Genomic DNA, 17129 nt, shown 5'->3' with positions numbered 1-17129 from the left:
AAAGGAGAAGTCGAGCAAAACAATCGGTCACGTATTGAGTTCATTCGAACTGATTCTGTTGAAGAAATAATTTTCCACAGTAATTTACCATTTTCTGATGTTCCGAATTCTAAAGTTGATGATGATTATAAACAATTTGAAATGCCGGTTGATATAAGCCATCTATCTGTTAACAAAATTGAGTTAAACGCTGTTCAAAAGTTGTTTTATAGATACAAAGATGTTTTCTCAAAAGATGATAATGATGTTGGTTTCACTTCTACCGTTAAGCATACCATTCGGCTGCAAGATGATAAACCGATCGTACAACCATACAGGCGTATACCGCCAACACAATATGAGGAAGTTAAGAATCATATCAAAAAGTTGCTAGAAAATAAGATCATTCGTGAAAGCACCAGCCCTTATGCTTCGCCGATCGTTTTGGTCAGAAAGAAAGATAACTCTCTGAGGCTCTGTGTTGACTTCCGTTTACTTAACTCGAAAACCAACAAAGACGCATTTCCGCTTCCGCGAGTTGAAGAATCTTTTGATGCTCTCAGTGGCGCTAAACTATTTTCTACGATGGACTTGACTTCTGGTTACAACCAAATTGCAATGAATGATGATGATATTGAGAAAACTGCATTTACTACTCCTATGGGTTTGTACGAGTATTTACGCATGCCTTTCGGACTCTGCAATGCGCCGGCTACATTTCAACGGTTAATGCAGCATTGTTTTCGAAATGAACTGTTTCAAATTTTGCTTGTATTTCTTGATGACATTATCACATTTTCTAGTACATTTGATGATCATTTAAAACGTCTTGAAGTAGTTTTTCAGCGTTTAAGACAGCATGGACTGAAACTGAAGCCTTCAAAATGCCATTTTTTCAAGCGTGAAGTAAGATATCTTGGTCACGTGGTGTCTGCTGATGGTATACACACAGATCCTGACAAGGTTAGTGCTATAGAAAATTTTGAAGTTCCGTCAAATGTAAAGAAATTGAAATCATTTTTGGGATTAGCTGGTTACTATCGACGTTATATTAGAGACTTTAGCAAAATTGCTTCTCCTTTGAATCAATTGGCTCAGCAGTATACACCACATCCACGTAAACTTTTTGGAAAAGATTGGAACACCGATTGTCAAAAAGCGTTCGATACGTTGAAAGAACACTTAGTTTCTGCACCGATATTGACATATGCAAACTTTAATAAACCATTCGTTTTGGAAACCGATGCAAGTATGCAAGGCTTAGGTGCTGTGTTATCTCAATATGTGGAAGGAAAATTACGAGTTGTTGCTTATGCGAGTAGAGCATTAAGACCGAACGAGCGAAATATGAACAATTATAGTTCTAGAAAGTTAGAACTATTGGCAGTAGCTTGGGCGATAACTGAGAAATTTAGAGACTATTTATTATGTTCTAAGTTTACTGTTTATACCGATAATAATCCATTATGTTATTTGCAGACGTCAAAACTTTCAGCACAGGAACAGAGGTGGCTGTCCCGATTAGCAGTGTTTGATTTTGATGTCAGGTATAGACCACAAAAGCATAATTTAAATGCTGACGCTTTGTCTAGAACACATAATAAGGTAGAACTTGCAAAGTCCGAAGATATAAAAACATTGCTACAGAAGTTTGCTACCGGTACAGCAGTTCCAGGTGATGTAGTTCAGAATGTTAGGTCTGAAGACTGTCAAACTGTTTTTGTTGAAGAAGCTCATACAACTTTACCAACTTTTGACAAAGGTGAAATTCGAAATTTACAAAATTCTGATTCAGTAATAAGTAAATTTATTGCAATTTGGAACACTAAGGTTAAACCTTCACGGTCAGAAATACACAAGTTAGATAGAAATTTAGTTACTCTTTTACGTCAATGGGACAGAATGATTGTTGTAAATGGTATATTTTATAGAAGGATACGTGATCCGATAAATGGTGAGATAAACCAGTTGATTTTGCCAGTTGTTCTGAGGGACAAAGTATTGAGAAAGTGCCATGACGATTTAGGACATCAAGGGATTGAACGTACGTTTACCACCATACGGACCAGATGCTATTGGCCAGGTATGTTTAACACAATTAAAGATTATTGTAAGAATTGTAGACGTTGTGTGATTTCAAAAATGCCGCAACCTAGTATTCGACCAGCTATGGGGCATCTCATTGCCAACAAACCGTTACAAATTTTAGCAATTGACTTTACCATACTTGAACCAGCACATGGCAAAGAGAATGTTTTGGTAATGACTGATATTTTTACAAAATTTACTAGGGCAATTCCCACGAAGGATCAAAAAGCAGACACCGTTGCAAACGTTTTATTGACCGAGTGGTTTTGCATTTATGGGGTACCTGAGCGCTTACACTCCGATCAAGGTCGGAATTTCGAATCTGACGTTATTCGCCAGCTTTGTAAACTGTACAACATTAATCGCACTCGTACAACACCGTATCACCCGGAAGGAAATGCTCAATGTGAACGATTTAACAGAACTCTACACAATCTTTTAAAATCGTTACCTGTTGACAAAAAGAAAAATTGGCCGAAATATTTACCAGAACTTGTATTTTCGTACAATGTATCAATGAATTCATCAACTGGTTACAGTCCGTATTATCTATTGTTCGGACGGCATCCAAAATTAGCTGTTGATTTTTTGTTGTGCAATAATGAATCTAATGACTCTGAAGTTCTTTTAGATGAATGGATTGTTGAACATCAGAATCGTCTACGATATGCTCACGAAAAAGCTGGGGAGCAGATGAAAGACCGTGCATCGTACAGGAAGGAACAGCACGACAAGAGACATTTTAATCCTGAAATCCGTGAGGGAGATTCGGTTTACATCAGGAATCGTGGCGTACATGGGCGAAACAAGATTCAAGACACTTGGGACTCCGCCGTTTACCGAGTGGTAAGATCATCCGAAAATACCGTTGTCGTTGAACCTAGTGATGGAGCTGGTATATCCAGGACGCTGAATCGTCAACATGTGTTGAAGTGTCGGCCGGATTGTGATGAACTTACTCCGTACGATTCGAGCGACGGTGATGATGATGATACTCTGATGGTACCGAGACGAAGTACGAGGATAAATGCTGGTAAACATTCTAATCCGAATAGACTACCATGTGCTGTTTATTGTAGTTAGTATTTATTAGCAAAGTAAACTGCTTACAAAAGTTAGTAATTTTAATACAATGTGATTTGTAGTGCTGTTGACTCTTCAATTTATCATTTTGATTATGGTAAATGTATGTTGTCATTTTACTATTGTTCCTATTATTTGGGAGTATGTGGAGTTAATTTTTGGTATTGTTTATCGAGACGATAACATTTCAGCTGGGGAGTATGTGGACAAGCTGATTTTTACTTATCAAAATAATTATTGTTTTCCATTTATTGACTTATATTTCTTTCGAAATTTTGATCTGTTCTCTACAGTGGTCTGAGTTACTTTACGCTTCGTTGCATTTTGCATTTTCTTCGCATTGTGCTGAAAATCTGCTCACTGGTTGTTATTGGATTTAATATATTTAGAGGTTGGATGTTCTAGTTTTTCCACTTGTGAGTAGTACTATATTTTGGTATAAATACTCAGAACTTTTTATAGTATTTCAATGTGGAACTGGGAGGCCAAGATGAATGTCCGCTTTTAATTGTTAGAAGTATAGCCAGCAGATAAGGTATTTATGATGTTACTTTTTCATGTTCTTACTTTTCATTTTTCGTACTGGCACTTTGCATTTAAAGCATTTTTGTATTTCAATGTTTTATTTCAATTTGTTTTATTGATTTTGCAGATCATTGAATCAGTTTAATTGATTTAATGTTATACCTTGTTATAGTGAGTACTTATAAAGGACTTTAAATGGTCAGTTGTGTACAATTATAGTTAACTGTGGGTATTACATTTAAATATTCAATTGATGATTTGTGTTCTTTTCGTGTGTTCGTTAAGTTAAATTGTTTTGAACATGCAAATGAATTTGATTTATGCAAGTTGTTTGAATATTTGCAATGATTTTCTATGCTTTGCATGTATTTGACGATAATTGGTCTATTTTGTATATTTATTCATTATTCCTTTTGTTCTCTATTTTGTAGATCTTTCAATGCCTTCTATGTGTTAATAAAAGTAGTTCCACATTCGTGTTATATTTGGGCCAGCATTTACCATCACGCCCCACTTGGTCACACTTGGTTATACTTTTATTATAGTGTTTAGCCAAAAACTTGATTATTTTTGTCTTCTCAAGACATAGGCGATATTTAAACTTCTTTTTAAAATAAGGACAATCAGCTTCGATTGACAAAAAATCTTCTAAATTTGACTATAAAATACCACGAAAACCAAATTGTCAAACATAAAGAAAATGGAAAATGTATATTCCAATTATTTGGTATAGACCAACGCCATTGTACTTCACAGACTTCTAGATTTACAATTAAATGAAAATGTTTACAGTATGTTAAGTGTCGGCGTGAAATAATATGGCGTAGGCATCGTCGATAAAAGCGAACACCGTGCACTTTACTTATTTAAATCTCATCTTTACCCTCGCGGCCATCTTGATCAATTTCACTGACCTTGATAATTTAAGCAGGTCTGATTAATATTTGTAAAGTTTCATAAAATGTTACAGTTCTCCATGAATGGAGAGAATAGTTTATACATAACATGTATCATAAACAAATGGTGAAGACTCATCTAATGGCTTGAAAAACAAAATGATTGCCTTTCAGTTCTTACAAAAAGCTATTTTTCAATTTAGATTACTTATCGAGGCTATATATTTATTTCGAGGCAAAATAAGGTTCTTGTCAACAGCAAGTGCATTAGCGGAGAAAGATACGTACGTAACAAACTCTTTTCGAAACTTATAAACACATCATTTTTCATTTCTTTTAATTTAAGCATAAAAAAAGACTCAAGAACATCACGAAAAGTTTTTTTTTTTTTAAACACAATTTGTAACCGTATATAAATCATTTCTGTTTAAAGAAGTCTGAAATTTTCTCCGAAAGACCAGCCACTTTCATATTACTTCCTTGATATCTTGTTTTGATATACTTGTGAACTTTTCAAGAAATTAAGATATATGTAATTACCGTACAGCTCACAACGCTTTGTGGTACACGCTCAATTAACGGTAACGGCGCTGATAGCAATAACCAATTTGAAAAACATATGCTTCGCTTTGAAGGATAAGAGTTATTGGATGAATTTTGGTAAATACTATCCGTCGTTAGCGCGTGTATTTGAGCTTGTTGGTTCAATATTCCACTACAGTCATTCAATAATTTTATATCAAAACAAAAGGATTTTTTTATTTGTAAGGAAGTGAAATATGAATTATATATATCTGGAAGGGTGAACATTAGACGATTTCAAGGTGTATGTATCATATATAGAACAATTAAAAAGTTCCTAGTTATTATAGGATTGAACAGCTATTTTCGGTCGTTCATGCATGTATGAAGGGATCTCGGAGCTCCAAACTCAATGTACGGCCGAAGGCCGTTCATGTAATGTCTTCAAGGGTTCAGTCAGACTCAGTCATAAGTTTCTTTCTCGAGCTGAAAATTACTGTCTGTAAACAAACTTGACTGGTAAAATCAATGTGCATGTAATAAACTATTCTTAAGGCTATATTATGCCGTTCAATTCATTGCCACACTTTTTCGATCTACACGGTCGCCATATTGGTTTCAAGTTGACTGGCGTTCATGCATGTATGAATGATCAAGAGAAGTTAATGCATGTATGAACTTTCTGGTAACGACGCTATCGACTATCAAAAATGGCTATAAGCATGAACAATATCATGATTAGAATTTTTGGCACATGAATACTAATTATCGATTATAAACTCAGATTGTTTTGACCCTTATTAAATCTTAAAGTGGATGGAACAATCTGTTCAGTATTGGTTATCATCTGATAGAGTGATAACTTAAACATGTGACATTTTAACAGAAAACACCTAATCATGAAATAATTTTTACCTCTGGCATCTTTTAGAGAGGAGTGAGTTATCCCTTCTGTAGCAGTAGAATCATGGCTTTCCTCAGAATCTGTTTAGACATATGATGTTATTGCATTTGAATGCAAAGACTAACAAGATAAAGTTGTTTTTTAATGTAAGTATTGTACATGACAAATAATGTAAACCGTTGGATTTTCACGCCAATTTTATTATCCCCGTTTTTGCGGTATAAGCAATAACTGTCTTGAATATTTCTGTTTTTTGTTTTTCGTTTTTTTTTTTACATTATAGCACGATTTAGCGTTCCATAGCCGATTTAATTCTAAAATAGATTATTGCAAAAACCGCGACAAAGATTGCACGAAAATTTACCAGTTGACTTACATCGTTTAACCACGAAATGATGTATTCAATGTACATAATTCAATTCAGAGCAGAGCCTACCAGAATTATGAAAATATTTATTTTATTATTTTCAAAAACGGTCGGTATTCTAATAAGAACAAATTCTGATCTTCTACTTGCTGACCTATTCATTCACTCCTATGAGGCTTACTTTATAGCTGATCTGACTCGAAAGAACTTCGTTTAGCTAGATCTTTTAATATCAGTTTCCGCTATAAAGATGACAATTTGCTTTTGAGGATTTGATTTATCAAGTCCTCCCAAAGGACTTGAAATAAAGAATACTACAGACACTGTAAAGTCAGCCTCATATCTTCATCTATACTTAAGGATCGATGGTAAAGGAAAACTACTGACCAAACTTTATGACAAACGTGATGACTTTTCATTCAGAATTGTCACATTTTCTTTCCTCTACGGCAACATCCCTTCAGCACATCGAATGGAGTTTTCATATCACAACTCATGCGTTATGCAAGACCTGCCGCAACTACGCAGACTCTTTGAATTGCACTAAGCTTCTTTCAATTAAGCTCCTTGAACAGGGTTATGTTGCTACAAGATTGAAGTCATCATTACAGTGTATCCATCTCCACCATGAAAACTGATTTGTTGAACTTGTCATAGTTTTCATTTATCTTTCCCCTAACTAGGACTTGACATTTTATGAGCAATTCGGCGAGTGTTTCTAGAAAAGCAGAAGACGCTCATCCTAACGGTGCACCTGGTCCTTGCTCCCAGTTTTTAGTGGAGTCCGAGTTGCTCATTTACTTGGGTTACTTGGTATGTATTATTTTAGTTGCTTTATGTTCTTTGTCATGTTTGTCCGTTTTCCATGTCTAGTCTTTGTCCCTGGATTACATTTTTTGTTATTTCCGCTAGAATCGTGGTTCCCTTGATTACTTTTTCAAACATGACGAATGTTTTGAAATATAACATGTATAACGCTTAATGTTTTCTTTTTGTATAGTAAATTAAACAAGGCGGCATTCAGAAATAGAAAGCAACACTTATATTATGTTTTACTTCTTATTTATAGTAATACACATACCTTTTTGTTCAAGATCAGACGTTTGTTGTACGATGAAATGTTGGCGTAGAAAATTGACGACAAAATCGATAACAACTTTAAAAAAAATTCAAATTACCAAAATGTACTAGTAAAAACTAATATACATTAAAAGAATTACTTAAACCTTAATTTATCCATTTCTTTTTTCCTTCGATCTATGAAAGCAACCTATTCGAATCAATTAAGACGGGTCATGTAGTATACTTTTGACACAATTTAATATAAAGATAGAAACATATCCTTTCGGTCATCTTGCAAATTCATGTAAGCATATTCTTTTTCAATATGCAAAGAACAATGATATTACGTAAAAACTACAAAATTAATAAACTTGGATCAAAAATATTTGCTGAGAAAATTAATAGATGGAAATCTAGTAATAATTTATCTTGAATCATCTGTAATGAAAGGTGTGTTAACCTTTCTAACAACAGAAAATAAAACATATGATCATTTATGCGGTAATTTAAAAACGAATGGTGTCTCCTATACCACCAATGTTTTACCTTTAATCGACATTTTATTCAGTAGTCCTGTTATATTGTGTAATTGTTCTTTTAATTCAGTCGACATTTCATCCTGCTTTGCCAGAACTAATCGAATATTCTCTTTAGGAAGGCTACAAGCTGCAATCAATTTTATTTACACTGGTAAAACAATCTGCGTTTCTCAATATTGTTGTGTTTTCAACGTACTAAAGGACTCATTTAAGTTAACTCTGGTGCTTCATATCAATTTATTTTGTTTAAAATGAACGGCTATATAGAAATAAGCGAATATACATTTTTTAAAGTCAACAAAGAATCCTCATAACACTATGATCGTAACGTTTGGATAGACGTGTATGTACTGATATAAACAATCCTATAATTTTTATTTAAATCAAACGAATGTAGTTTAAAAACAAACAAAGGAACGACAGAGAAGAATGAGTAATGACTAGATATTTTGAGTCAAATCAACTGAAATGAATATTTTACCTATGCGCAACAATTTTACTTAAACAAAATCGCTTTCTTTAGTACATTACGTTGTTTTCTTTAAATAGTATTGAGCAGGGTTTTGTTTTAAGAATAACTTAACTAATATCTATAGACATGAAAAAAAGACATACACAACAAAGAACAAAGAACATAAAGTAGATAAAATAACACATACAAAGTAACAAAAGCAAATAAGAAACTCGTACTCCACTAAAAACTGGGAGCATGGACCAAGTGCACCGGTAAGGTAAGCGTCCTCTGCTTTTCTAGACAAACCAACTGTGATTTTTTTTAATATTGCATAGTTTGTCAAATTGATTTTCCTTATACAAAACTTGGTTTTGTAGCATAACAAATGAAGGGTTATTTTCATTTTGTTCTTCCATAAGTGGTAGATTACATGCTTATATTGTAAAACAAAGTTAGGGAATGTATCTGATTTCAAGAATTCGAGCAGAGTAGTTATCAAGTATGAACTTTAAGTAAAGACACACAAAGACACATGGAGACCAATATACACAATAAATAGAAAGTATAGTAATTCAAATTAAGAACAAGCAGTACAATCATTTTTATTAAAATAAAATTAAAAAAAATATATGATATTCCCCCAATCAAAATTGATAGTAACTCACTATTAAACTGTTGCCAAAAACAAATTAAAAAATAATTAACTATTTTCGAAACTAAATTAATATTCTAAGAGGAAGAAAAGATTAAACGTTTTTTTAAAAATAGGGGGAAAATGCGTACATTGCGTTTCTTTTATTTGCATTATTCTAACGTTTAAATCTTCGTGTACCAATGTCACAAACCGTTGTGAAAATAGCCTCCTAAGACCCTTCGTCATGTTATAATGTTTGTTCCGGGCAAGAAAAATGACATGGAGGAGAACAAAAAAAATGAAGAAACACAACAAAACTGCATTGTATTGATTAATAAAAAGAATTATACACATGCAAGTTGTAAAAGACTAGTTTATGACATACACATTAGTATATTTCGTGCGACTGTAAGTATCAAACTAATTCGAACGATTATATTTAGAACTTGACATACAAAAACACTTATAAAATGACATTTGTATTTTAGGAATCGATAGCTTTTTTAGAGCTTACTTGTGTTATATGAGGTAAACAATTGTTAAATTGCTCGGGATTGTAAACACTATGGACCAAATATACCGTAAATGGTCTGGAAATATTATATGTTTTCCTCCTTGTAAAATTATCGCGGTGAGGATATATGTTTTCAGTTTATACAGAGAAAATATTGTGTACCCACTAATTCGTACATGTCATTAGCCTTGTTTTTTATTAAAGTAAATTAAAACAATATTCAATGGCTTCCTATGTCATGTAATCAAATTCGTTGTTAAGAAAATATTTGCATACAAGACTAATTTTTATATCCTGCTACCAAAAGTGGTAGGTGTTATGTGATCATAACTTGCGCCCTTTTTTTCATCTGTCAGCACCTTTTTCGAAGTTGTTCTATCCCAAACACTCAATATTCTGACAAAATATGTATAGAAATAAGCCATATGGTGCGAATTTGTTTGAGACATAGCGAAATTAACTTCCTGATAACGTTTACTAATTCAGTATTTTATATTCTGACCATATTGTTTGAATACAAATTTCTCAACAGTTATCACTGCCACTACGTATTAAAACCACATAATATTTCAACAGAAGCTTCATATATATATAAGCCATATAATTGAATTTGATCCGGGGGATGGGGGTGGCTGTAGATTTTGTGAGCTTCGTAAATTATTTCAAATATTTAAGATCTCGGATTTTTCAATTAAAAAGAAATAATAATAATCAGGGTAGGCCTCGATAACCTATTATGTGACTATACCTGAAAAGTTATAGGCTTTAGTGTTGTCCTTGTTATAGGGAAAAAATAAAGAAAACCAAACCCAAATGATTATGTCGTAGTTAAACGCTTAAAATTTCACAAAGATCATGTTCTCCTATACCAAATGTACATGTAAGGAATACATCACTCGTTCCACATCGCTCATATGATTTTTCTTTACGATTAATATGATAATTAAATGGAAAGAGTGAATAAACAAAATAATATCACGAGTGCCGACGAAGCCCTAGATTTAAGGAGTGTGCGGAACTTGTTCCGCGTACGAATGAAATCCTCAAGCGTTCTTGGTACGAGTGATAAGTTTTGGTAATTCATGATAATCAATCGATTATCCCATTTATTATACCGACTTTCTTAATAATTATCGGTATTTTCAACATGAATTTTAATTCTGTAATTGGCGGTTTTATATCAAAGTGGTGACATTTTGGCGGGCGAAAGAATAATTACCGAAATTATTTCACCGCGTAAATTATCCAAAATGTTTACACTGGGAACATTCGGTAAATTACTCTATCTATATAATAAATACCCTTCTATTTTAATGGTTTCCCTATTGTGCTTGGTATAATGTCTTATATTCAATGTATTTCTTTTCAAATACTTCGTCTAATTGAAATATGTCGCCCAAGTATAAATTTTGTTTAGAGGGACCCCTTTATGACTCGTGTCGGGAGCTGTATTATTGATGATAGACTTTTACCGGATAATACTCACTTGCAATATGCCGGGTGCCGCCGGCAGAGCAGGACATGTTTAACCTTCCGGGGCACATGATGTCACTGTCGGGTTTTTGTGGGAACTTATATTGCTAGCATTTAAGATTTTTGTTTGAGATGTCTTGTTTTCTCATATTTATCTCAGAATATATTTATTATAGTCTGTATATGTAATCATTGTATTGTTATTTCTTATTTAAAATTGAATTTCAGATTATAATAAATATGCGTGTATTTGACGTTCATATTATTCAGTTCTTACGTATGAAGTTTTATTTGCAGGTGACAATTTAGGGATGATAATATTTACATGACACCTTACATTTATATATATATATATATATAATACATATTCCGTGTCCTGGCATATTGAAATATGGGTATGAAGCTAAAAAAACCCGTTTCCGCCGAATAACCGATATTTCCGATATGCTAGGACACTGGTTTTGTATTGTGTTTATCATGCAAATAAAAAAAAATATTGGTTTTAGTCTATTCTATGTAAAATCGCCTTTATACGTGGTTTACAAAAAAGTATCCTTATTGTGCATCTATTGACGCAGTGCGGAGTAATATTTAAGCAAGCGACGGTATTGGTATGCAAATCCTGCGAGTCTGCCCATTCATTTTAAAATAATACATTCGGGATTAAATGCTTCCTGTATTTGTAATCTAAATATTTTTATGAATGTAAATGCCTTTAATTAAAAGTATTTTAAAACAATGTTTCCTTTGTGATTTAATGCAGAAAAATGATCCTTATAAAACACTACGGTTGCGGACCTGAGGTATACCTTTTTTGCATAAACGGCGACGAAGTTTTATGAAGAAATTGTTGACGATGGACGCTGAAATGAGTTCGTAAATTTATGATTTATTTTGAATTTTATATCGTGAAAATCACATATCACAATACTATAAATAAATAATATAACTTTTTTCACCTGGATAAAAAATGTCAACAAGTCATGTCAAAGGCTTTTACAGTATCATTACGTCACGAAACGAGTCATTCATACATGGAATTTGGCGGTACATGTGAACATTAAGATTCTGGATGTTTAAGGTCGGTAACCAGTCCATGTTGAATTGCGATACAGGCTCCGTTTTACTGTCGGAAGACATTTTTGGACGACTACCGGTCGTCTGCAGTGGAATGCGGAACGATAGGGATAGACCAGCATAGGGTTACAAAATAACACAAAAAATACCCAGACACCATTTATTTATGCATTATATAAAACAAGTTACGATTTCAATATTCAAACTATTTATTTCCAATGAGGAGAATTATTACATGCAGAAAAATGTATGACTGCTTTCTCTGCCACATGGACATGGATTTAGTTCTAAATTGCGACGCGAGATCAGAAAGAGAAACTCACGCCACACAATTGCGAGAAATTCAAGGTCAGATATTACAAAATATGAAAAAACAGCGGAATCATGCTAATAATGTTAAAAAGCATTAAAAGAACATAATGCCGCGCGAAACGTGGTAAAACAGTGTGTTGGAGGTATATTTTGTAAAAAAAAAATGCATGCAAAACAGAAAATTCATAATTTCATTGGTGCATACCATAAGCACGCATGTATTATGATCCGTGCCTGGAAAATACCATGCATGTTTTTTTGCCATGACATAATGGATAACGGACTACTCCTTAGAAACCTAAAAAAATAAGTTTTGCTTGTATTCTATGCTAAAATTACAACAAAACAAACAAAAATAATTCTTTTAATGCTGCGAATTTACAGTATGCAAAAAGTATGTTAAAACTTTCACATGTTTTCTGTTTAAAAACTTACAACAGTGTACTTATTCAATCGCTTCGCTAGGACATATAAGAGCCAAAGTTAAATGTAAGATGTAGATTACTTAGTTTTTATCGGAGATCCAAATGAATGCTTATAGACTATGATCAGGAAGTGAACCATCACGACTTGCGAAGTGTGCGTCAACTGTTGTAAATTTGTAAACAGAAAACATGGGAAAGTTTTAACATACTTTTTGCAAACTGAACATTCGCGTCAATTGCTATACTACAAACCTATTTCATTTAATCAGCAAAACTCAGTAGAATCAAAACTGAGCAAAGTTGACATCTAATGTAGCTTTAAATTACCTATTTGTAAAATGTGGAGCTGGTAGTTTTACATTATGATAGGTATGTTTGGTGAAAAGTTTTTTTTTATATGCTATGTATACCATATCCCAATCTTCATACAATTTATTCATTAAATGGAATAAATATAAGAATGGAATCAGTGAAACACTGAATACAAGTTTGAAAACAATATTTCATATAGAGGCAATTTATGGGACGAGATTACTGGGGTTCGACTTGATCAATTGAAAAATTAGATGTTCCCATTCCCTACATTCTGTTCCTCCTTTGTTTGTTTAGAAAATGTTGCATATTGTACGAAATAAACAACTTATAAACTAATACAGCTTAAATATGATGATTAACTCGTTCTTGAGTATCTTTTTTATCGGAAGGGTTTGAACCTGACTTTGTCAGAACAAATGTCGACATATTTATGTGTTGTAATGCGGAAATAGTAAAGGTCGTGGATTGCTATTATACACTGACTAACAATTCAGAAATTTGGCTGTGAGCCCAACAATGACTGTTATTAAGCATGAATTATAGCGATGCTTAAAAGGACTAGGGAAAACACAGCACAGCATTATCTTTAAATGTTGCTTTATATGAGTTTGAAGGATTGACTAAAATGGTGTATTGATAAATGATGGACGGAATCACGGAAACTTTAACGCCATTAATGGTATCATCAAAGACAGGTAAGACACGTGTACTGATATGATAATTATTGACCAAAAGGATAATTTTAGTCCATAACATTTCGATACTACTGAAACATGTACAAATGTACATTTTGTAGTTGTACATGTACATGTACAAAGTATGGTACAATGTACTGAATAGGCGTGGACTAGGTGTAATTCCGAATGTAGTGAATACTTTATGTATTGGTCGTATATAGTACAACCTAATCCCTTTTTGGGATTCAGTGTCCTGGGCTGTTTTCTGATTTAGCCTCCCACTGGACATATTAGATTATGTATAGTTGATAGGAAACTCTAATAAATACCGACCATAAATGTATGTTATACATTTATAAATTTAATGTTAAAATTGTTTCATAAATGAGGTTTTTCCTGTTATGGGTCCACTAGATTTTTCAGAAGTATTGACTGTCGGGCCCTTGCAAAACTTGTTCCCTGCTTTGATTTTTTTCACTTTCAGTGTTGTAGATACACATTTACAAGTAAATACTATGAACATATAAATGTCTATATTTTATATTTTTCGTTGAAAAGAAGAATTATCTTCAACATGTCATTCACAAGGAAATGAGTTTGAATTACAACTATGAAGGCATTCAAGGAGGTTATTATAGCATTTCAGTCCACCGTCTGTCATTTCCTTCATCAAATAGTAAATGTTCACGAAGTTTCCCACTTGTTATACTTGTACATGTACAAACATGTAAAGGTGATTCCTACTAGTAATCATCGAAATACTGAAAAATACTTTTTTTTATCGCAGGGCATTGTTAAAAAACTGTTAAAAATGTCAACAAAGAGAGAAATAGATGGTTTTTTTTATACAAACATGTAAATACAGAGCCTGTCCATTTCTAATGCAGGCTAAGGAGTCATCTAGGAGAGTGTATCTACAACACTGAAAGCGTAAAAATCAAAGCAGGGAACAAGTTTAAGCCAATACTTCCGAATTATGAAGAAATTGGTTTGCATCGGTGTAAGTAATATTTACATTTTAGTGAAACAAATATAAAGCTCCTACATTTCATCATGGGAAAATGATACTAAACCAATATGATAAAAATGTCATGCCAAGTTCGATTCCTCTGTAAATCATAATATCCTAAGTGGTTTTATGGGTGACACTAATAGATGTGTATAGATATATACTTAAACGAAGAACGTACGATGCCAGAACTTTTGAAATTATGGAAATAAAATTACATGCGTCGTATAATTTACCCCGTTGTTTTTTATTTGTTCGTTTGTTTGTTTGTTCGTTTTTTTTTGTTTTGTTTTTTTTGTTTTTTTGTTTTTGTTTTTTTTTGCATTTTTGGGTTTTTTTGTTTTGTTTTTGTTTTTGTTTTGTTTTTGTTTGTTTTTGTTTTTGTTTTTTTGTGCACATGCTTATGATACTAACATACAATGTTTGTCAACGATCGATATTAAAAAAAACTTGTATTTCCATTCAAGATTATATATATGGCTTGTATTCAATGTAACAAAAGTATACTACCTTTAATAGATTTAGTTTGTGATTGGGAGAAGTTTGAAACTTAAAATTTGACTGAAGTTGTTTATAGATTTGTAGACTTCCAATAATAATGAAAATCAGTTTCAGTTTTTAGCGACATCAAATTTCTGTTTAATGTCTTTTTTTCTACATTTATCAATCTGGTCTGGCAGCAAAACTGTTTTACATTAATAAAGTATTGGTCTTTTATTGTATTCGTATTCTTTTTTTTTTAAGGAGGAGTCATATACGCCTCAATTTATGTCACAATTTCTATGTTATCAACTACAATCATAGCATCCTCCAATGGTGTTAATATAAAAAAAGTAAGAAAAACAAAACAAAAACAAAACAAAAACAAAAACAAAACAGAAGCAAAAACAAAACAAAATCAAAACAAATAGAATAAAAACAAACAGAAAATAACATAGCAAAAATCACTTAAGATGACAGGATAAAGTATAATTCACTCTTTTTTACAATTTTGTTTAACCATTCACGACATGGATAGCGTAACGTTTATTACAAAAATGTTACACTGGGAATATACAAAATATATCAAGGTATTTCTGCAAATGATACGATCATAGACATGTAAGTTTTTATACACTGCACAAACAAATATGAAATTCGGCAATTTATATCCAATTTTATTATTCATATTTACAGCGTTTATTCCATCACCGCAACAAAAATATCGTACATATCAGATTGTGGAAATGAAAATGCATTCATCGTATTATTTATCCGTTTTTATGTTTTGTTTTGTTTTGTTTTGTTTTTTTTTTTTTATGTTTTTATTTTTATCGTTTATTTATTTTTTGTACCAGAACAGAAAGTATATTAACATATTATCCTTAAAGGAGACATCACACAAATATTTATTTTTTGAATTTCTTGTTGATTTGATTTATTACACCTAATATATATCATAAAACGCCCCACCTACGCCGTTTAATTGAAGATAAATTAAATTAATGTCGACAATCGCCCAAGCCATACGAATCTTAATTAGCCATGTGGTCACGTGACCGTGCTACGTCATTGGTTCTCAATTCATAGATCGAGTAGCTGAAATGCGTGGGGCGTCTGCACTATTTACCTGATTTCTACAATTGAGAGTGCAAATATTGAAAGTTTTAGTTTGCCAGCAAATATATGCTTAATGTTGTATTATTCAAACAACTTCGAGAAGAAATTGATAAACAATGACAGAAATATTCAACTTTTACATGTGTGGAGACTAGACTCTACCGAGAGACGACACCACTTCTTTTTCGAAGATTACATAAAAATATTTCATTTTGTTCTATCATGTTCGATTGTACTTTTTACATAAAGTAAATTCACATTCTAAGATTTAAACTGTTTCGATCTCGATCTTCAATGAAAATATTGATTTTACCCTTTTTAAGGAACGTTACTTCTGACAAGTGTACCAGCAGATACCCAATTGACAACTCATAAAATTAAAAATGTCCAAAGCAACAAAGAAGAAAACATTCTTAAAAATACATTCAAATTATACCCCGCAAGTACAGCAATAGAATAATACGAACATGTTTATTTTTTATTGGTTTTTGATAATTCTTTTTGAGAACCAATAAAGGTTTCGTGCTGAAAATTCCTCGTGTTCTAAATCTGTGTTGCTAAAATTAATTATTTTAAATATAAATCCTTGAACTGACCTATGAAAAAATATTGTTCGCACCAGAAAAGCTCACTTAAACTCACCTAGGGGCGCCCGTAATAAATTGTGCATTGTGT

The 17129-nt window shown here is 32.5% G+C and overlaps 1 protein-coding gene across 3 annotated transcripts in view; it reads right to left on the bottom strand.

The window, feature by feature from the left end:
- The window catches only part of LOC148609836 (uncharacterized), a 35393-nt gene that overhangs the window by 8145 nt on the left and 10119 nt on the right, over positions 1-17129 (bottom strand). For 2 of the 3 annotated variants that reach the window (XM_088541764.1, XM_088541765.1), the window contains exons 2-4: positions 7973-8092; positions 7446-7520; positions 6009-6077 (exon numbers count right to left, since the gene is read on the bottom strand). In XM_088541764.1, coding sequence (XP_088397890.1) covers positions 6009-6077; positions 7446-7520; positions 7973-8039 — 211 coding nt within the window. In that variant the 5' untranslated portion in view covers positions 8040-8092. The remainder of the gene's footprint in view (positions 1-6008; positions 6078-7445; positions 7521-7972; positions 8093-17129) is intronic. The other variant, XM_088541767.1, reaches the window with a different exon arrangement.

This window comes from Perna viridis, chromosome 8, assembly GCF_037379345.1.
Source record: "Perna viridis isolate PV_CMFRI_1.1 ecotype Kerala chromosome 8, ASM3737934v1, whole genome shotgun sequence".
NCBI classification, from domain to species: domain Eukaryota; kingdom Metazoa; phylum Mollusca; class Bivalvia; order Mytilida; family Mytilidae; genus Perna; species Perna viridis.
This window is presented reverse-complemented; position numbering and strand designations above follow the sequence as displayed.